Source organism: Salminus brasiliensis, chromosome 13 (genome assembly GCF_030463535.1).
Source record: "Salminus brasiliensis chromosome 13, fSalBra1.hap2, whole genome shotgun sequence".
NCBI lineage: Eukaryota > Metazoa > Chordata > Actinopteri > Characiformes > Bryconidae > Salminus > Salminus brasiliensis.
In genome coordinates, this window is record NC_132890.1 from 23,618,946 (window position 1) to 23,640,670 (window position 21,725).

The 21,725-nt window shown below is 39.8% G+C and overlaps 1 protein-coding gene across 1 annotated transcript; it reads left to right on the top strand.

Moving 5' to 3' along the window:
- The first annotated feature begins 68 nt into the window (after positions 1-68).
- cstf3 (cleavage stimulation factor, 3' pre-RNA, subunit 3) lies at positions 69-20,287 on the top strand. Its single transcript, XM_072694507.1, has 21 exons — positions 69-178; positions 1,283-1,384; positions 1,564-1,659; positions 7,167-7,199; positions 8,955-9,052; positions 9,436-9,502; positions 9,822-9,856; positions 9,970-10,096; positions 10,793-10,870; positions 11,408-11,570; positions 11,882-11,991; positions 12,663-12,779; positions 12,950-13,024; positions 13,149-13,292; positions 13,424-13,526; positions 15,291-15,360; positions 15,466-15,661; positions 15,882-16,032; positions 18,087-18,181; positions 18,722-18,782; positions 19,454-20,287. The coding sequence occupies exons 1-21, from the start codon at positions 152-154 to the stop codon at positions 19,654-19,656; spliced, it is 2,151 nt and encodes a 716-aa protein (XP_072550608.1). The 5' UTR covers positions 69-151; the 3' UTR covers positions 19,657-20,287.
- The last annotated feature ends 1,438 nt before the right edge of the window (positions 20,288-21,725 follow it).

A 21,725-nucleotide genomic window follows, 5' to 3' on the forward strand; every position in this document is an offset into this window, starting at 1 on the left:
CGAAAATAAAATAATCAAAAAAATAAAACACCGCCCTCTCGCTTTGCACGTTTCCTGCAAGAGGGGAAGTGGGCGAGCTCGCCATTTTAGGAGAGCCTCTGGAGAGCAGCAGGCTGGAAATCTCACAAATAATAAAACGTACAGCTCAATAATGTCCACAGAAAGCGCTCCGGACCAGGTAAAAACAACATATGCATTTATTTGTTAGTTGCAGAACGGCTCAAACGTTGCATTTAGTTTGCGTTTGCGGCGCTCACGTAGCGCAAGTTAGCGTACGAGCTAGCTAGTAGCTAATGAGCCGTTGGTGAGCGTTTAAAATGGACATGCTTGTTTTTATCTGTGTTTGGGGTTGTGTTTGAGTATTTTATGAACAGTAAGCATGGCTACAACTTCTTGAGATATTATAGCTGCGTAATGTGTCTAACCGTTCTTTACCTGGCCAGTTAGCCTGGGAGCCTAGTTGGTAAAGACACGCCGTTGTTGGGCTGACTGTTACAGAAGGTGATCAGGCGGTAATGTGACCATTCAGATTAGATTTGGGTTAGTCTTCTGCTTCTCTTTTCTACACAAACCTCGTATCTATGCTGTAATCGGGCTCAGATGCTGTGTATTGCTCAGTAGATCTGAGAACTGTGCTCTATTTAAACGCATTCGTGTTAACAGGCCATGAAAGCATGTATAAACGAGGCTAGGTAGGTTAACATATAGCTAGATAGCACGGTCACTGCTTAGGATTGTGTCACTTCTATATATATCTATATATATATATATATATATATATATATATATATTACTGCATCTCTGTCTCAGTATTGTGGTGTCTGGTAGTTGACCCCAGTGCTGAGCATGTTTTGCCACGGTGGTCCTATTCTCGTAAGCCCTTCTGGCTCCTGTGTGTTAACTTGTTTTGTTGAGCAGTTTGCTTTAGCACTGGTCATTTTAGAGCAGGACAATTCTTGTTTGGTCCTGGAGGACCATTCAGTGCCCCCCACACACTGAGAGTTGAATGAGGCCTTCTGGAAGATGATACATTATACAGTGGGGTGGCCTCCAAGGGCTGTGTTGTGCCAAACGTCAAGTACGGGTTCATGCAGCAGGGATAGGGGAGATAATGGCCCTTTAGGATTGTCTGTAGGCTCTTTTTTTATTTTTTTTTATTTTCCTATTTTCCAGCCTATTTTACTCACTTTCGATATGGAATAGAGTCTGATCTACTCTGTTTAAGGGATTTGAGCTTGTAGGCTGTTCTGATTTGTTAACTTGTCCATTTGTTTGGTTACAGGCTGTGGAATACATCCCGGAAAAGGTGAAGAAGGCAGAGAAGAAGTTGGAAGAAAACCCATATGACCTCGACGCGTGGAGCATACTGATTCGAGAAGCACAGGTTTAGTGACACAGGGTTGCATTCATTTTTTTTTGTTTGCCTCGGGTAACATATTTTTGGGGGCACTGGGCTGGTGGGGAGGGTTTGCTAACAGTTATGTAGCTAAGTGCATCCACTGGGACTGACCATTCCCTTACTGTGTATGTAAACAGTTTTATTTTTTTGAAAACTTCTTTTAGAACCAACCTATAGACAAAGCAAGGAAGACATATGAAAGACTTGTCGCCCAGTTCCCCAGTTCGGGCAGATTCTGGAAGCTATACATTGAAGCCGAGGTTAAATTTCATTTTCTATTCCTATTCCTTTTTTTATGTGTGCAAGAGTTCATCTCCCAATTGGATCAACAATGTGACTTTCACACACCCTATCAAACAGAAATGACGTGGCGGTAGTATTAAAAATTCACACTTGTTACAGCCTGTACTACTTTGGGGTGGGAGGGGGGGTTGAATTCATTCTTTTCCATTTTTTTTCAGTTTTATAAGGTTAAGTTCATATTGTTGCATGTTTTATCTGCAACAGCATTAAACTATTTTAATGGTATTGGAGTGCTTTAGCCTTTTATTCACTTGTTGTGTCAATTTCTTGCCTCCTGTGTCATTTCTTTGAGGTCATTGTGGATTATCTGTGTGAACACTGCAAAATAGATCTGTCCACATTAACACCCTGTTTGTTCTTTGGCCTGTGCCAGTCCGGGCCATCTTGCAGCAGATATTTTATATTAACTGCCTTCAGTAACGTCAGTCATGTCTGATCCAGTTAATTAAAGCTAATAAATTAAAGCTATCCAATTAATCACCCCCTATCCCCCTCCGAGGTAGTTGGTTCAGCCTGTAGTGTGTAAATTGTGCGAAAACACATCAAACAACTGTCCAACTACAACACCATGTTCTCTTCTGATCACCGTGTTGTTATGAGTTAAAATAAGATAAGGGGCAGGCCAGAATATCGGAAACACTTTTTTTCTTTTCTTCCTCAGTTGTTTCACTGCCAACAGAACAGAGCATGATTACGAGGTGATAAGACTACTGTTGCTGTAGTGATACACTTATATCAACTACAATTCCCAGAATTCAATGCAAAATAAATCTTTGCAGCTTAAGTGTTTTGAGTGAAATTGGATGCCATGTGACATTCATTAATCTTCATCCATAGCTTACTGTATGCCATCCAAAGCATGACTACTCAGTATGAATATGCATACTGCTATGAATATGCATACCCCCCCCCCAATGACATGTAGGTAGCTGTGAGGCACGTGACTTATAACACTATATAAGTTAACCAGGCCCTTACCACCACCCACACTACCAGTGCTTCAGCTAGGCTTAAAGTAGGAGCTTGTTAGAGCTGTAAATTGTTGCTTCATGAAGATGAAGCTTAAACATGGTAAGTATGTCACCACTAACATTTGAACATGCATGGTTTGGGGCATTTCTGCTTCTTACAGATTGTAGCGTAGGCTCCAGGTTGAACCAGAACCAGTATTCAAATTTCTTGATTTATTTTTGTTAAAGATAAATTTGGCCCTCGTCTGGAGCACAGCCTGTGAGCATACAGCGCTCTCCTCATTGAACTGAATGCATCATAACGCAGCTCAGAGACACTGAGTCGGTCAAAGCCACACGGTTCCTGCTTCATTCATGGAGGTTACACCAGGGACACTGCTGTCACCCTCATGAGCACAAATTGCTCAAAGGATTATTACTTTTGCACTTCAGAGGGATTGGAATAGCTACGAATGTTGGCTGATCCAGGTTTTTTGTTGTTGTTTTTTTTTTTTTTTTAACAGGGTGTCAAACTGGGTTTCTTCCAGGCTACAGCTCAGCAGAGATGAGGGTTTTCCCTCTTTAAACTCTGAACTCAGCTCAGAAAGGTGTTTCTGATGATGAGCAGTATCAGGTGTGCTAAATGATCTGCTTTAGGACAGCAGATTAAAAAAAAATCCAGTCTTGGAGACACAGCTGCTCCTGTACAACTGATCCAGTTAATGTGGAGCTTCATAAATGCCTTGGAAGCTGCATCAGCTGTACTGGGACGTGGAATGCCTGAAACTGGTGCAAAAGGTTCTCAGGACTGGAATGCAACACTGCTGCTGTAGGGCATGATTGTAGTCCTCTCTTAAGGAGAATTCAGGCTTGCTGTTTAAGTTGCAAGTATTGCTGATTGTGCTCGAAGTGCTCTAACTATTTGAACACTCTACAGCCCTTCAGGAAGAAACGCACAGCTAACGTCACACCACTTACTGTGAGTGTGTGCTGTTGCAGGATTTTCCGCTCCAGTATCCCACCCAGCACTTTCCACTGATACCGTACCCATCCATATATCCTCTCTATGTTGTCACAGTGCCACAAAAAAAAACTTGTTTTGCCATTTCTGATATTTTTTTAAATCTGGCAGAATGTCATGATAAATGGACCAATAGAAATGCTCAAAAATGATTTGGAGTCAAATCTTTTTTACATTGGCTTCCATTGAAAGTTAAGAAGCTTGTTTCCCTCTCCTGGAAAGTTGTCAAGTTAGAGATTTGGAGGTTTTTACCCAACAGTGGCGATATACTGAGGTTACTGATGCCAAGTTGGCAGTTCAGTCCAGTGTAGTCTGTATTTTTCTGCTAACTGAATAAGGTGTAGGAAGAGTGAAACTCAGTTCTTAGATTGGTTTGAACAGTTTCATGACTTTAACCTTTAACAGTGGTTGTACTCACCCCACAAAGACTTGTGATTTTTGTTTTAGTCCCTTTCAGTCACACAGCCCTATTTTTCTACTCATTTTGATGGATTACAGAAACACATAAATCCTAGTGTGCACTCACTTGCCTGGCTTTGTAGATTTAGTAGGAAACGGTGCTCTTTTATTTATTTAAAAAAAAAAAAAGTATATTTTCATGCTTTTTTTCTACAGATTTGTCATGACAACCGTTTTCCACTGTCATTTAATGATGACATCTGCTTTTTACACACTCTTAATGTGGTGGAGGTAGTCTCCTAAACCCTACTTGAAAACATTAAGGGGTTAATTTAGCACTCAACAGGCTGTCAAGCAATCAGATTACTCTTCATATAGCTGGCAACAGTTTTCTGCACTTAGTTGTTAATGTAATTTATAGACTATGTAATATTTCTGCACTGCACCTAAAGTTCTCAGTATATTAAAGAAAGCTGACCAGACTGTAGACTTCTGTGTTGTTAGATTCTTAGAGCATACTTCATTTTACCGTGTTTTAACATCGCCTGCCCTGCAACCCATTCAGTTGCTTCCAGCCTTGTGAAAACCATGTGTTTTTAACTTTCACTGGATTCCTTTTTTTTCTTTTCAGTAATAAAACTGGTTTGCAATCACAACAAGATTTGTTTAATCATTGGATGTAATTTTGTGTCTGTGGGAGACTGGTGCTGTGTGTGTGTGAGTGTGTGTCTCAAGCAGGACTAATGATTTTGTGTTAATTCTTCAAATGCGGGTTTTCACTGCCTACGTAGTATCTGTTTAACCTTGTTCTTACATGTTGACATTTAGTTTTTTCTTTTTTAGGTTTCCCCATCTACTCCCATATCCCCACTATTCTGGCACAGTGCTCAGGCCCACATAGACAAAAGCCTGCCACTGAAATCCTGACATTGTAGATTTCCCCCAACAGTTTTGATGCTTGTTGGCAGTGGTGGGTAATGCCCTTAAGAATGTTGATGTGATCAGGTCATGTGTATATGATCAGACAGTGTTTGGAAAGTTGTTATTGGTGATTTTCCTGTTGAATAATGCAATGGAATATCTATTTTAGATATAGTTGATGCTTTATGTACACCACTTTAGATGCCCGTCTAGTGCAGGGAATGTGTGTGACGTCAGGTCCTTGGCTATTTGTGTCTGTAAAGTGCTGAAGGGCTCGGCTCTTTTTGTTTGTGCTATTTTTAGAGGAGGCTGAACATGGGAAGTTTTAGATCGTGGTGACAGTTATTTGTTTTTGCAGAGTGCACATTCACTTTGCACAGAGGACTGTTAGCTTTTTTTTCATATCTCTGGGGTGTATGATCTTGGAAACTGCAGGCAAATGAGCAGCTTTAGGTTTAGTTCTAGTCTATATTTCATACAGATTCGTGTTTATGATTGGTGACTCTGGACTACTGCATGACTATCTGCAGTTTTTTCTTTTTTCCTACGTTATACGTTAGATCTTTCTTTGCTGATGATCCAAGAGGTTTACTCCCAATTTACACATTTTATAGATTTGTATTTTGGCACCCATACTAGGGTAAGTCCAGAATGCTTATATTAGTGTACCCCTACTTTCTCCAAGGGTTCTTTTAATAAGGCCAGTATTTCTATCTAGTCTCAATTCTAGTCTCTGTTCTTGCTTAAATGGTTCCTCAGACCATTTTGTAGATGGTTGCTTTTTCCAAAAAGCTTCTAAATTGAGGCCCCAGAGAAACGCAGCCATCTAAGAATCATGCTCTAAGGAGGTTGCAGGTTTAGCCCTTGTTGATGCCACAGTCATCAGTGGCTGGGAATTTTAGCGAGCATGATCGGCCTTGCTCTGGGCCATTCAGACCCGTATTAGTTTTAACAGAACGGACAGTTGGTGCTGCTTCAGCTTCATTCTCCAGCACTGATAGTATTGTGTTGTAGAGGGAGTCTTCACTAGTGTGTGGAAATTACTTAAAGTGGGGAGATAAGTATGGGGTACAAAGCTCCTGTATAACACCAAATGTGTTTCCAAATAGGACCCTCTTTGCTTGGAGTGAGTCTTGTTCTTCTTGCTTTTGATTTGCTGAGTCAGATTTCCTGTGTGAATGTGAAAGTAAGAAACACCCTGTTATTGCTGGTAAAACTGGAGCTGTAGATCTAAGATTTGTTTAATGTTAATAATAATAAAAATTCTAGCGTCTGTCACACAAACACACATACCTACACACACCTGCTTTCTCTTGTATGCTACTTCACTGTGCACTGGTTGCAGAAGGCAGATGTGTCGTTTGTACTTTAGAGACAGAAAGGAAGCGCTACAGTCCGCTACCTGCATGAATACATGCATACTTCTTTGGCACTTTAGTGTAACTTTTGGGTTTTTAGATTTGGAATTTGGAAAACTAGAATGAATCAATTGGGTGATTTCAGTGCAGCCCTGGAATTGAACCCTCCATTGTACGACAGTTGGAAATGTTGATTGCCGATTGTGTGCATAGAGGAAGGTACAAAACCATTGTATCTATTGTACAGTTTGGTTTTGTAACCCAAATGATCCAGTACATTTGGCAGCCTATTGCACCCACACATGCTCTGTTCATTAGTGGAAGCCCTCCAGGCATTGCCTTTTGTCTGTTTAATAAGGCAGGTGCATGCTCCAACAATACTGTTCTTATAGCACTCATTATCATGAAAGATCTGCACAAGTTTACACCTGTATCATACCATATGGCAAAGCACCAAAAACCTGAGTGACCTTGAGTTACATATCCCACTGTTACTGGCTTTAAAATAGAGGGCTTAACTGGTAATGATAATGGCAAAACCGCTACATCTTTCATATATATACAGGGCATCGTTTTATGATGCATGATATTTGGGTTTTGTATGAATTTCACATTGTTGATCTTGGGAGTCTGTGAGAGAGAGTGTGTGTGTGTGTGTGTGTGTGTGTGTGTGTGTGTGTGTGTGTGTGTGTGTGTGTGTGAGTGAGTGAGAGAGGGAGATGTTTTGAATGCCTGTGAAGATGACTATTCACATTTTACCCAAATTCTGCACAGAGAAATGATTTAATAATGGTGGTTTTGAAATCTGTCCACAGATCAAGGCTAAAAACTATGACAAGGTTGAAAAGGTAAGCCTTCATCACTCTCCAGCCTCAAGGGCACCACTCACTGAGCTACACTCATTGGCCATTTTCTAACAAACACTTACCCATGGAGGTGTACATTTGCTGGCTCCCTACCCTTTTAAAATAAAGGTACTTGAATGAAGAGAGGAAGTGTGAAGAACCTGTGCGTTGGTAAAGAACCTTTAGATCAAGTGAAGGTTCTTTTCACCCTCGTGCATCTCATTGTGGATCTTCTATGGCATTGAACCATTTGAAGCACCTTTATTTTTAAGAGTGTAAACCATGTGTTGCTGCACACTCTGCTCCATTAACCAGTGGTCAGTTTCTGACCTCATGGCTGCTGTTAATCAGGTATTATTGGGTTGGTCCACTAGGGGGACTAGAGCAGAAGTAAAGAACTCCAGTCCAGGAGCACATCTTACACATCATATTTGGACTAGAGCAGTGGTTCCAAACCTTGGTCCTGGAGTACCCTCTGCTATGCACACATTTTAGAGCCCACCACCTTCAGCTCAGAAAGGCCTTGTTAAATAGCTGATGTGTGTTGGGAGCAGGGTAAACCCTAACATATGCAGGGCAGGGAGTCTAGGGTTGAGAACCAATGGACTACGGGATGACTGACAAACATCAGATAAGCTTCAGTCTCTAACTGTACCCCAGCAAGGTGGAGCTATAAGGGAGGGGTTTCTAAGTGGCCAATGAGTATGTAGACAAACAAGCAATTTTTGTGTGCTGTCGGATGAACTGTCCACTTACTTTAGGCATACAAATACAGTTAGAAGTACTGACTGTAGCCCATGTGTTGCTCTACCACTGAGCAGGACCATTCTCCGCATAGCAGTGACACTGCTCTAGTGGCATGGTAACCTATGTGGGGAAATGGCTTCGTATAGGCTGCGTTTGTCAGTAAGAAGGCTAGACACCTAGCTGATTTGCTGTTTGCTGCATTTGCAGAAAGAAGCTTTTCTGATTCCTGATCTAATCAAACCCACAGTGTCTGTGCTAAAGTCATGTTCCTGGCTCACATTAAAACATGCACCTACCAGCCATAATGTTAGTACCACCTGCATAATATTGTTTAGGTCCGCCTTGTGCAACCTCAGCAGATCTGATTTTGGAGGCGCGGACTCCGTAAGACCTCTGAAGGTGTGGTGTCTGGCAGCAAGACTAACATTAACAGCAGGTCCTGTAAATTGTGAGGTGGGGCCTCCATGAGCATCAGTAAGCCCATGACCCTGTTGCTGGTTGTCCTTCTTTGTAGCACTTTTGGAAGGTACTGACCACTGCATATGAGCAACACCCCATGAGATGCTCATGCACTTTGCTCATCCCCTTAAAAACATACAGCATGTGTGTAGTTATATGTCTCTGTTCTGTCCAGTCATGGAGGACTCCATGGAGATGGACATGGAGGAGTCCTCAAACATTGAGCCAAGCTAAACATTCTCCTATTCCAAAACTGATGCACTTTCACCATCTTTATCATGATGCATTGATGAAGTTTTAAACTATAGCTGATACTTTTGATGTACACTCTTCAGTAATTTATTATAACTCTGCTATAAAGTAAAAAAAAAAGAAAGAGAGATTAGTATTTTGATACTGTCCTTGCATTTTCTCTATAGGACAGTTCTTTAAAGCACTGTAAATACCCACTGTCTGACTATGGCTGGAAAGATGTTATGTTCCTCTGCTGTATCGTATCACTAATCAGTTAAAGGCATGTTTAAGTTTACAGTGCTTCTATTTCTTGCCCAGCTGTTTCAGAGATGCCTCATGAAGGTCCTGCACATCGACCTGTGGAAATGCTATCTCTCATACGTTCGAGAAACCAAAGGAAAACTGCCCAGCTACAAGTATGTGATTCCTGTTTAGTGTGATGATGATAAAAAAAAAATCTTAAAATAAAGGTGCTACAATTGTTTTTTTGGACAATGTCATAGAAGAACCACTTTTGGTTCCGTAAAGAAGAGCTGTGAGTGGAAAGAACCTTTACTTTGAAGTTCCCTTTACAAAATGGTTCTTTATGGGAATCCAAACTGACAACTGTACAGGGGAAGGCAAGCACCTTCTTAACTTTCAGCCAAAGTCAATGTAAAAAGATACATTTTAAAGCATTTCTGTTGGTCCGTTCATCCTAAAAATTTGACACAATGAAAATAACAACTGCCATTTTTTTTTAGAAATTGCATTGGAATGATTTGCGGTGTGGTGTTCATAATCTCATTTGCTTCATCAGGGAAAAGATGGCTCAGGCATACGATTTTGCCTTGGACAAAATTGGAATGGAGATAATGTCATACCAGGTAAGTGCAATACCGTCAGTACTGTCAGCCAGTTCATCTCTGCTGTTACGCTACCAGTGAAATGTGTTGGAACAGACCATCTGTAGGTTTTTAACCAGTGATCCTTATTAATTTTTTTAATATTTCGGGTTTTTTTTTTTTTTTTTTTACATTTAACTTTTTTTTCCCCCTCTGACAAAAGCTCTGACTGATTACTGCTTACCTTTTGTACCATTTGAGGTCCCTAGGCCTGGTTATGAACTGGTCTTAAACTGCTTAAATGTCAATAAAAACATTATTCTCGTGTCCCATTCTTCTTATTTAATGTCTGCTCTTTCAGATTTGGGTGGACTATATCAACTTTCTGAAAGGAGTGTAAGTAGAAACACTTTCAGCATTTCTTTTCACACAAAGTTCAGTCAACTCTTCTTCCATTTAAAGACAATACGTTTTCTCCACTCTTAAACTCAACCATCTTTGTCCTGTAGCGAGGCGGTGGGCTCGTACGCAGAAAACCAGCGAATCACAGCTGTGCGGCGGGTCTACCAGAGGGGCTGCGTCAACCCCATGATCAACATCGAACAGCTGTGGAGAGATTACAGCAAATATGAGGAGGTAAAGACTGAAAACAACCCATTTCATCACTTGTTAAATATGTATTTTGAACTTTGCTGTTTTGTCGCCTGTGGTGTTCTGAGCAGTAAACCGTAAACTCATCCTGTTATTTTTTATTATTATTTTACATTTATTTTGATCAGATCTGCATATCTGTTTTCAGAGGTTCTTAAGAAGAAAAAAAAGGTTCAATACAATATTAAGACAAGACATAAAAAAGGAGTAAAAAAAGAAATTTAGTGCCCAAGACTTTCACATTTTTGGCAGTTGTTTGAGGAGTATTTGCATTGGAAACAAAGACCCGGGAGCTCAGGGTACATTTTGTGTAGTCGTCCAGGAAGTAGAATATATTCTATTAAAAACATGCCATCATGAAATCATATGGAGGTACACCTGGGATATATGCTGTTTGCACATATATTCATATGTTCTCGACCTGATCATCTTCATCAATAATAAAACTCAGATCTTTCTCCCAATTGTTTTCCAAGGTAACAAATGAACATTTCCAATTAGTAAATTCCCTGTAATTACTCAAGATCTGCTCATTATCCATCATGTCCAGCTCTTAACCCCCCAGTACCCAGCAAAGTTTGAATAAAATGTCATAATTGGTATTGGTAAATGTCTGTTTTAGAAAATGGCACATTCTGGCTCCAGTTGCAGTTGTGAAAGGATAAATTCTCTGTTTTAAAGGGTATCAATATTCACTTGGCCAAAAAGATGATAGAAGATCGGAGCAGGGACTACATGAATGCTCGGAGAGTTGCTAAGGTAGGTCATCCATTCTGTTTTTACTGGCCCAGAAGAACCTCCCATGCAGTGCTGCAAAAGGTTTATTATATATTTGAACCAAAATAATATTAGTTAGGTGTGTAAAGCTATGACTGTTTTGATTAGGACTGTGTATTGATCAGTGCATCTTAAAATTTTTTAAATCCATCCCAGTTTGATATGGTTTAACAATTTTTTTTGAATGAACAAATGTAGCTCATGGAACTATTCATAGAGTAGTGGAAATTACAGTAGATTTAACTAGTGAAAGTTCACCTGATGGCCGGGTTGGGTCGAGGTCCGATCATACGTGCACCTCAGTCAAACTGCTCCAGGGTTTGTTGGAGACCGGTCCGAGACAACCTCTTCTCAGTGGTCTCATTGCGAAATCTGGCCCCTGATATGGACCTTTGATTTCATGCCACTAGCAACAGTTCTCCCACATATCAGTGCGTTTAAATATGTAGTGTCTTGGTAGTAAAATACTTTTGCTTTCTGGCATTATGACCCAGAATTTGTGATTGGGTATTTTTCCAGGAATATGAGACTGTGATGAAAGGATTGGACCGCAACGCACCCTCAGTGCCTCCACAGAACTCTCCTCAGGAGGCTCAGCAGGTGGAGATGTGGAAGAAGTACATCCAGTGGGAGAAGAGCAATCCCCTGCGCACAGAAGACCAAACACTAATCACCAAAAGAGGTGCCTGCAGCATAAAGCAGTGCTTATGATTATGGTTCTGTTCACTGTGGAAAAATGAGGCATTCCACTTTATTCCAATGTGCCACATGGAAAAAAACATAGATTACATTAACAGTTATCTGAGATTAGGCAATTTCTGTTTTATTCGTCTGTCAGTAGAGTGAAATCTGAGTAGGACAGGTGGGTTGGAATAGAGAAAGATTGCTAGCATAATGTTTTCATTGATGGCATACGAAAAGGAAATGAATGACTTGGGCAAATGAAGTGTATTGATCTGGCTGACTACAGTGTGTCTGTGATTGCTCCTGCAGTGATGTTTGCCTATGAGCAGTGCCTTTTGGTGCTCGGCCATCATCCTGACGTCTGGTATGAGGCTGCCCAGTATCTGGAGCAGTCCAGCAAGCTACTGGCAGAAAAAGGGGTTAGTGTGTTGCTTTTAAAAAAAAAAAATGTATTATTATTATTATTAGTTCTTATATCTTTATATCTTCATACTTTTCTAATGATCAAAAGTTGGAAGCTATTATCAAGTTCTGTTTGTGTGTCAAAAATGTGACTGAATGAATGAATTGTTTAATTTTTTATTTTAGGCTTTGAATTTGCAGAAGCTGACATTATCATTTACCTGTGATAGTCTTGCTATGCAAATACATCAGCTCATTCTCTGATTTTAAAACCTCTATAATTTTACATTCTTTATGTATACTTGGTCAGATTTATTGTTTTTAATTTTGAACGATAAATATTCTATTCACGTAAATCAATATTTGCCCTATCCCTTAGAATGGTTAAATTGTGTAAATAATTTTTAGCACATAGACAAACACGCTATATTTCATTTTCTTCTGAAACTGATGTAGAACACTTCAGGAAACGTCTTCAAAAACAGTGGCAATCATAGGGGTCCAAGCACTATTCAGCATTTTAAAGCCAGTAAAGCACAAATGAGGCTGGTTGTATTCATAAGACATTTGGGGTCTTAAAAAGTGATTTGTGATTCTCAAAGGAGCGATGCTGCCAGAGTGCTACAAGGGACTGTTTTTGGAAGGTGTCATCTTTTTCACTGCTAATGAGTTTTTATGTCTAATTTAGGACATGAACAATGCCAAGCTGTTCAGTGACGAGGCTGCTAACATCTATGAGCGTGCCATCTCAACTCTGCTGAAGAAGAACATGCTGCTGTATTTCTCCTTCGCTGACTATGAGGAGGTAAGGTTCTCAGGCACTGATCTAAAACTGGTTTGGCTTACTTTGTCCACGCGATACAGCCTTACTAGGACAGCTGCTAAGTCATTGTGTGGTAATTTTGCTGTGTTATAACATGAATTCTCGTGATTTCTTGATTTTGTGGCAAACGTTTCATTTAATTTTCATTCCAGAGTCGTATGAAGTACGAAAAAGTCCACAGCATATACAACCGCCTGCTAGCTATAGAGGACATAGACCCAACTCTGGTGAGACGCTTAATAAGTGTAGCTGTTATTTTGGAACATGGTTATTATGAGTATCGATTAGGGGGAGTAAATCTGTGACCTCACTATAAAAAGTTGATGTTCTTATTTTTCGCCCACTTCTCAGGTTTATATTCAGTATATGAAGTTTGCCAGAAGGGCAGAGGGCATCAAGTCCGGTCGTGCTATTTTTAAGAAGGCCAGAGAAGACGTTCGTACGCGGCACCACGTGTACGTCACTGCTGCTCTTATGGAATACTACTGCAGCAAGGTAAAGCTTGGGATGCATGTAGATCAGAGTTGACCACTTATGCTAGATCTAGTTCCATATATCTTGTCCTTTGTAAGAGATGTTTTGAAGCTCTGTAGAATAATGTGTGGTTTGGGGCTTTTCTTCATCAGGACAAATCAGTGGCTTTTAAGATCTTTGAGCTGGGCCTAAAGAAGTATGGAGACATCCCTGAGTATATTCTAGCGTATATTGATTATCTCTCTCATCTTAATGGTAAGACCCTTTTTTCCCTTTTTTTTATCGGTTAGCCTACATAATGTTATGCAGGTCTAACTGATCTTGCACAACCTATGAAATCTGTTTTACCGCAATTAGAGCTGAAAAAAAACGATTGGCTATGTGTTTGTATTGTTTATAACTGTTTTTTTAACAGTTAAGTCAGTGCTGGATCAACTCAGTCAATGTCAGTCTGTCTTGTGTATATATTTTTTATAACCGTATCTGACTGAAACTCACACATTTGTAGATGTGTGAAACTACATTCACACGTGTGTAAAACTAGTGTACCTTGTGGGGAAAGCAGAGCAAAAACTTTTAACACCACTAACTGGATACACATTAAGAGCACATCACTCACCCCAGTACAATATCAGAACACAGCAGAGCTCAGAAACACCACTAAGCACACAGAATGGCAAACAGCGCACACCACATTTAACCAAAAGCACACGTAAAGCAGCAAGGCTTAAAGACTTGCGCCTAAAGTGATGCCGTTTTCAGCACTATATAAGCAGCCCTTTTAAGTTGTCTCCATTTTGAGCTCTATAGTATAATTCTGTATTCTGTTTTAATTGTGGTTGATTTTCCAAAAAGTAAAGTACATTTAATCTTGAGAGACAATGCAGAACATTACAGACTCACTGCACGATGATGCATTGCCAAGATTGCCAGGAAAGGTTAATGTAGCATTCATCCTTGCCCTCTATCGGTGTCAGGCAATCAGTATCGCTCTGCGATGCACCTAGGTTTTTTACTCACCTTTACACCTATATAATGTGATGTGACCGTCACAGTGATTAAATGTTACCCCTCCATGCTACACAAGTTCACCTTCTTGTAATTATGCAAAATATTACACAGCTTTTTTCCTGATGGTTCCCTTTGTGGACGTTTGATTTAATAGTCTTTTTACTGATTGTCGGAAAGTGCTTCAACAAATGTTTATTACTCATATTTCTGCCATCGGTTGTATAATCCTCTCAGTGTAATAAGTTTAGGATCAATTTCAGAATCCCAGTTCCTCTTTCTTACCAGCAGGATTGTAAAACCTGTCAAGATCAAAATATAAGACCTGCACTACAGTGTCATGAGCTGCTCTTTTGTAGTGGATGGTTCCAGTTGGTTGAGACACATTTGAAGCTGTTGTTAAAACACACACATGACCGTGCATATCAGCTGAACTGGGTATTAACTGGTGTTTGTTGAATTGCCTTTGACCAATATAATATGTTGCTTGGCAACCGTAGCCATGCTTGATAAATCTATTATTACTTGCTCTTGTCATTATTAATAATAATTCATTACCTTATTCACTATTGGTGGATTTTGTCCCTGTATTTTGTACTCTTACTGCTTCATGCCTCACAACACGACCATAGCCATTAACCATGGTAAAATCACTGTAATGCGCACCCTGTTTAGGCTTATTGTTTTAGCTAGAAACTGAGTATTTGACTAAAGACTAAAGCTATAATCACAGATATCTGTTTGCACTCTGATGGTGATGATGGAGTATGTGTTGGAAAGCCTCTTATCAAACCACATAGGCAATATAACTCTCCATTACAGTGGACAGCGTGTAGACAGTGTTTACCATACAGTAAAAACAGAGCCGTCGCTAGGCTAGTCCTTTGTTTATGTTCAGTAGATTTCTGCTTTGTCCTGAAAAATGTTGCCAAGAGAAAGTCTGAAGGGGGTCATGAATCACACACAAAGTTGTACCTCCTCACTGATTCTCCTCTGGGACTTGTTTTGCAGAGGACAACAACACAAGAGTGCTTTTTGAGAGAGTTCTGACTTCTGGAAGTCTTTCTCCTGAAAAATCTGGGTTGGTGAATGTTTCTGTTTTTAATATGGGCTATTAATATAGTTTAGTATTGTATTAATACTGGTTGAAAGTGTAACTCATAATTATTGTGTGTGTTTTTTATAGGGAGATCTGGGCTCGCTTCTTGGCATTTGAGAGTAACATTGGCGATCTAGCCAGTATCTTGAAAGTGGAGCGGCGGCGTTTTATGGCCTTCAAAGATGAATATGAGGGCAAAGAGACAGCCCTGCTGGTGGACAGATACAAGTTTATGGATCTGTACCCCTGCTCCACCAGTGAACTCAAAGCCCTGGGATACAAGGTGAAATTAGATCTACCTTCATTAGATCTACTTTCCACACCACCTGACATTTTCACTGTTCAGCATCATAGCCTAGCATTTAAATGGGCATTAGGATAATTTACATTTCCAGCCTTCTGTGAATATGGGGCAGCTGATAAAGCAGTGTACAATCGTATATGTTGTAGTTGTAATCTCACACCCTCCCGGTTCTGCTTGTGTCTGTACTATTGACCGATAGGACGTATCCCGTGCCAAATATGCTGCCCTAATCCCAGAGGCAGTGGTTGCGCCCTCTGCCCCCACACTGAAGGATGAGACTGACCGTAAGCCGGAGTATCCAAAACCGGACACCAATCAGATGATCCCCTTCCAGCCCAGACACCTCGCCCGTAAGTATCTGACAATTGGAATGAGGGACGTCTTTAGAACGCTTGCTTTTCTTTTCTGTCCTCAATCTCCAGACATTTTAATACAGTCATTCCACTGTAGCTGGAACGCTGCTGCTTCGCTATTAAACTTTGGTGGAGCTGCACAAGACCTCTCTCCAGAGCTGCGTAATGCTGCATAACCCGAGACCCATTTGTGTGAAATACTGTAACATTACTCTACCACCTTATTCAACATGCTTCTCTCACTGCAGAGACGGCTTCTATATCTTTCAGCCTGTCAACAAACGCTTGTGTACAGCTGTCCATGAGGGGGCGCTCAAAGCATGATTTGTAATTATTCTAGTGGCGTTAAACAAGCCTGTTTACCACCCTGTTACTTTACCTCAGAATGGAACTGTGTTTTCCCTTGTATTGAGGGCTTGTAGAAAAAATTTATACATTTAGTTGCCTAGCATTGCTTAGCACTGTAACAACAACTTTTTGTGATTATAACCTTAAGTCTTACCTCTTGTTGCCCAGTTGGTTGGTTAGTTAGCTGAACATATTTCAGTAGGACTGATGGGGTCTATTTTTAGCCTAGCACACATTTGCTTCACTTGCTTTCCTGCAGCATGCAGATCTCAATCATCTACATGAGCTTCCCCCAGTTGCGCCTCCTTTGTGTGGTGCTTCATCTGATCGGCTAACATTTTTAGCTTTTTGGCCTCTTTCTCCTATTCATTGTTGCATATAGCCTCAAAAGGTTTTCATTAGTGGTGCTTTAGCTTGTAACAAGTAAAGTCTGGCCATTTACTTGTGACCCATATACTATATATGCCATTATTTGTGTGTGTGTGTATATATATATATATATATATATATATATATATATATATATATATATATATATATATATATAATATAGGAATTTGTTATAATTTAAGATTAACAGTTTCTTAACGATAATCAATTCTAAGACAGAATTCGGGTTTCTAAGACTTTCTCATACAAGAGCTAAAACCCAGAGCCCCTAAAGAATCGCTGCTGATGTAGATCAGCCCTGACAGATCAAAGCAGATATTTATATCTTAGTGAAACAACGCTCAGAGAGTTGGAGATATTGGCCATATCAAGCTGCTCCAAATCAGACAGAAAACTAGGACTGACCCACTTAAAGTTTCTGTGTCAGAAATGCCAGTAAAGTCCTCATGTTCAGTACCTCATCCACCCAGGGTTGGCCTATTAGAACCAAAGCCTCAGAGAACGCAACACATTGGGGATGGCAGATTTAGCACTCCCAGTGTGTTTGTGAAGATGCTGTAGTAACAGCGCAGAGAGAATTACAGCAGCTTCACTGAATGAGGACGTCTATATCTACTCATATGACCCTTTTACTGTCATTTAACAGATCAAGATCTGCTACTTTGTTAGCTGTTGACTCTTTGCACTAAGTGGTTATGCCGAATACTTCTTTTGGATGTGCGGGAAATGTTGAGGGTGATATTTTTAGGCAAAATGTCCATTTAAGGAAATCTTACAACGCTTACTGTTCTACACAGAGAGACTGTGTTGAGAGATGCACGGTGTGAAGCTCCTGTAGTCTTTTTACTGATGTATTGTTACATATATCACTATATATTTTATGGATATGCTTTACAGCATAAGACATTACATCATGGAGAGTACAGCTCTGAAGCAGGTAAACAAATACAGTCAAAAGGAACAAGATTTCTTAATTTAAAGTAGGTAGTTGAGATCTTGTGAGCTAATCTGTAGAACAAAGCTCGGTTCCAGGTTACACTCCCAGCCAGCCCTCAGTGACTGTGTATAATTCCATTACCATCTCACCTGATTAACCAAACCAGATGTTGGATGATCTCTATAAATAATACTAGACTCCCATGGGGAGAGCTATGTAAAACCAATGCTTTCTGTAGGAATATTATTGGTATTTATTCTAATTTTTAGTGTTTTACTGAGGTGGCTAAAACGATATATATGTAAAGATATTGTGTGCATCCATAGATTTGAGTAATGGTTATAATGATTGGTGTCTGTGTGTCTGTGTGCGGCAGCCCCCGGTCTGCATCCCGTTCCTGGAGGTGTGTTTCCTGTGCCTCCAGCTGCTGTTGTGCTCATGAAGCTGCTGCCTCCTCCAACCTGTTTTATGGTCAGTATTGCAAGCCGCTGTACCCCGTCTGATTAGTTTACCTTTTTTAGGACCCTGACTTTAGTCACCTGTTTTCTGGTTTAAGCTGTGTTAATCAGCTCAAACCTGCCCGATGGATTATCAAGCTGTTTACAAGCTCGATTGTTTTTTGGAAGTTAGGGTTTGCTTGCTTCTACTTAAATGTCATTTATTTTAATATAATATCATTTAAATGTCATTTATTTGTAATTAAATGTAATTTAAATGTTTAGTTTAAATGTAATTTATTTGTAATAAAATATAATTTACATGTTATTTATTTGTAATCAAGTGTAATTTAAATGTTTAATTAAATTAAACTTAATACAAATTTAAAACTTAAGTTAAATTAAATAACATGCATTTGATGTAATTTGAGAATTTTAAATGTTTGCTTTAAATGTCATTTATTTGTAATTAATTATGTTGCTACACAGGGAAATACAATAAATTATTTATTGGCAGATCACTGCCCCACTGCACTTCCTCTGAAACCTATTTTTTTTTCCTCCTCTACTACAGGGTCCGTTTGTAAAGGTGGATGAGCTGATGGAGACGCTTAGAAGGTGCACCTTGCCAGAAAGTAAGTATACCAAAAGTATAGCCTTGATGCTGCTCTTTTAAAGCTCTGAATACACCAGCTTGGCATTCTCCAACAGACCTCAGAAGACATCCACAAAATAACATTACAAAACCAAATAGCAATATTAGGATATAACTAAACTAATTGTGCTGTATCATCAAGCAAGAAGCATGTATATCTCAAATGAAAACCAAAGATCAATCTTTCAATGGAAGTTATAATAAAATACAAATAATTCGATTCTGATCATGTGGAGCATTTCTAATGTCAAAACTTTAGGTACAAGGATTTTGATATAATGGGTTTGGAGATTTTTACATTCTTTACACAGTTGGACTCCATTTATCAGTCAAAGCATGTTTGGGTTCCAAAGACCGTTCTCTAGACTTTTCTTTGTCTTGGCATCGAATAGCAGAATGAACTTTCCCAGGTGTTAGAACAGCAGAGTCACTCGGCTGTAGTTAGCAACATGCTAATTGGTATACTTGTGAGCCACATTGGCCTAATGGCTCCAGGGTAAAACTAACCCAGTTCAGACACCAAAACATGTCCTGGCTGATTGGCTGCATTAGAGGCAAAAGGGGAAGAGTGGACGTTTGTTGCTGTGGGACCTTCTCCACTAGACGTCTGCAGTGTTCTCACTGTCGTCTTGCTCTCTGCTCTGTGTGTAGCTGTAGAAGCTGCTGTGGAGCTGATCACAGGCAGCCGGCCTGACGCGCCGATCGAGGGGAACGGGCCCATAGAGAACCACGCGGTGACCAGCAAGGCCCTCAAGAGGCCCAGCGCTGACTCAGACGAGGAGGAGGACAAAGGGGCCATCGCCCCTCCGGTTAATGATATTTACCGAGCAAGACAGCAGAAGAGGATCCGATGAGTCCCGACCACACATACAAATACACATACATACAAACACACTCTCTGTTCAGCACTGCATCAGCAGCGCCCACCACGGACCCTTAAACCTCTAACCTAACTGTTTCCCCTGTCTCCAGTGATGGTTTCTTAGCTTCCTTCCTCTCTCAATGGATGTTTTTTACTGTGAGTGGACACACAAACACACTCACGCGCGCACACACACACACACACACACACACACACACACACTTGCGTTCACTGGGTCAAGGACCAGAATGTATCATCTACCTTTTGACCTCCTTTTTTTTTTTTTTTTTTCTCCCTTCCCCCAAAAGCAGAGGTTTTGGACTCGTCATGATTGACTGACTGATTCTGAGTCTTTTGATCATCTCTCATCTTCATGGTTCCTGTTTGTTTTTGTTGTGTGTTTTTGATGTTTGCTTCTTCTATTTTTTTTTTAAACAACAGTTTTATTTTTAAAACTGAGTGGCTTATATTGTACAAAGTTTTTATTCTGGATGTTGATTTGACACATAGTTTGGAGCTTGCCATGTGTAGTCTTGGTGATGAAAGAATCAAAAACATCAGCAATGTCATTTTGTAGTCAAATGGAAACAACTTCACTTCCAATAAAACAAAGTCTAAAATTGTCTCCAGAGGTTTTTTTTTTTTTTTTAACCTTTTATTCCAAATCCAATTCTGCCACTTGTCCATTACTCTCAAAACATGATGCACAATATTGACAAAAGTATTGGGACACCTGCTCTTTTATTGTATCTTCAGAAATCAGGGGTACTAAAACAAAATACAAGTAAGCCTCTACTGTCCAGGGAAGGCTTACTACTAGATTTGGAAGCATTGCTGTGGGGATTTGATTGCATTCAGCAACTAGAGTGTTTGTGAGGTTAGGATATTGGATGATTACCATACCTCGTTCCCAACTCCAACGCATCCCAAAAGTACTGGATGGAGCACCATAATCATTCCAGAAAACAGAGTTCCACTGCTCCACAGTTCAATGCTGAGGGCTTTATACCCTTTTAGCCCATGCCTAGCATTAGGCATGGGGCTGATAGGTTAATGTTTATCTGCTGCAGTACTTCTCTACAGGGACTAGACAAGCTGTGTGTGAGAGTGTTTTTGTCAGCAAAGGGTGCAACTTAAAGTAGCTGCATGCGTTTATGCGTCATTTGCATGTGGTGAAAACAAGTGAAAACATTGGTGTGTGTGTGGTATTTATATTTATGAGAAAGAGGGAGAAAATTTCTCATTTTAAGATTATTGAACTTATGCATTTCTATATACTTATACATTTGTAGATATTCTTCTTGTTTTATGCAAATCACGTTATTTGTGTATGTTTATTTTGCTTGTTTTAAGAAAAATGTTCAAAAAGAAAATGGGAAATATGACATATGTTGGATGATGATGCCATCTGCCAAGATAGCAGGAGGAGTGACCGTACACATTTCCTGTTGGTCAGCACTGAGTTTTGGCTTAAATGGTCTAATTTACTGAGAAATCCAGCTTTTGAAAAATCTGTTTTGGGACAGGTTCATAGTCTAAACCTGGTGCTGAGACTTGACCCTCTTTTCTTGGCTGCCGATCACCACTAGGGTGGGCTGTAGAGCCACACATGGTGCAGTCTACCCCTCAACACTGAAGATGTATTTATATTAATAACAGCCAGACACTGTTATATACAGATGATTGCACCACCCCTATGTACTTCCAGGGAATTCCACTGATCTGCACAATTCAGTGGTGGATATGTAAACAGTAATTTTACACCTCTGTGAGATTTCTTTACAACAGTGGTGGTGAAGAGATCCAGGGGTCGCCATGACTACAAATATAACCACTTTACTTGCTGTCCAAACCCACCAGTCTTTTATATGTAATATATATATATATATATATATATATATATATATATTTCTCATTTTGAGGTTATTTAAATTATTTTTTAGATATTCGTCTTTGTTTTATGAAAATACAGTTGTCTAGAGCTGTTGTCTTATTGTATGCACAGCTTGTTTTAGGAAATTAAATGTACAAAATAAACTGAAAATGAAAAATATTAAATAT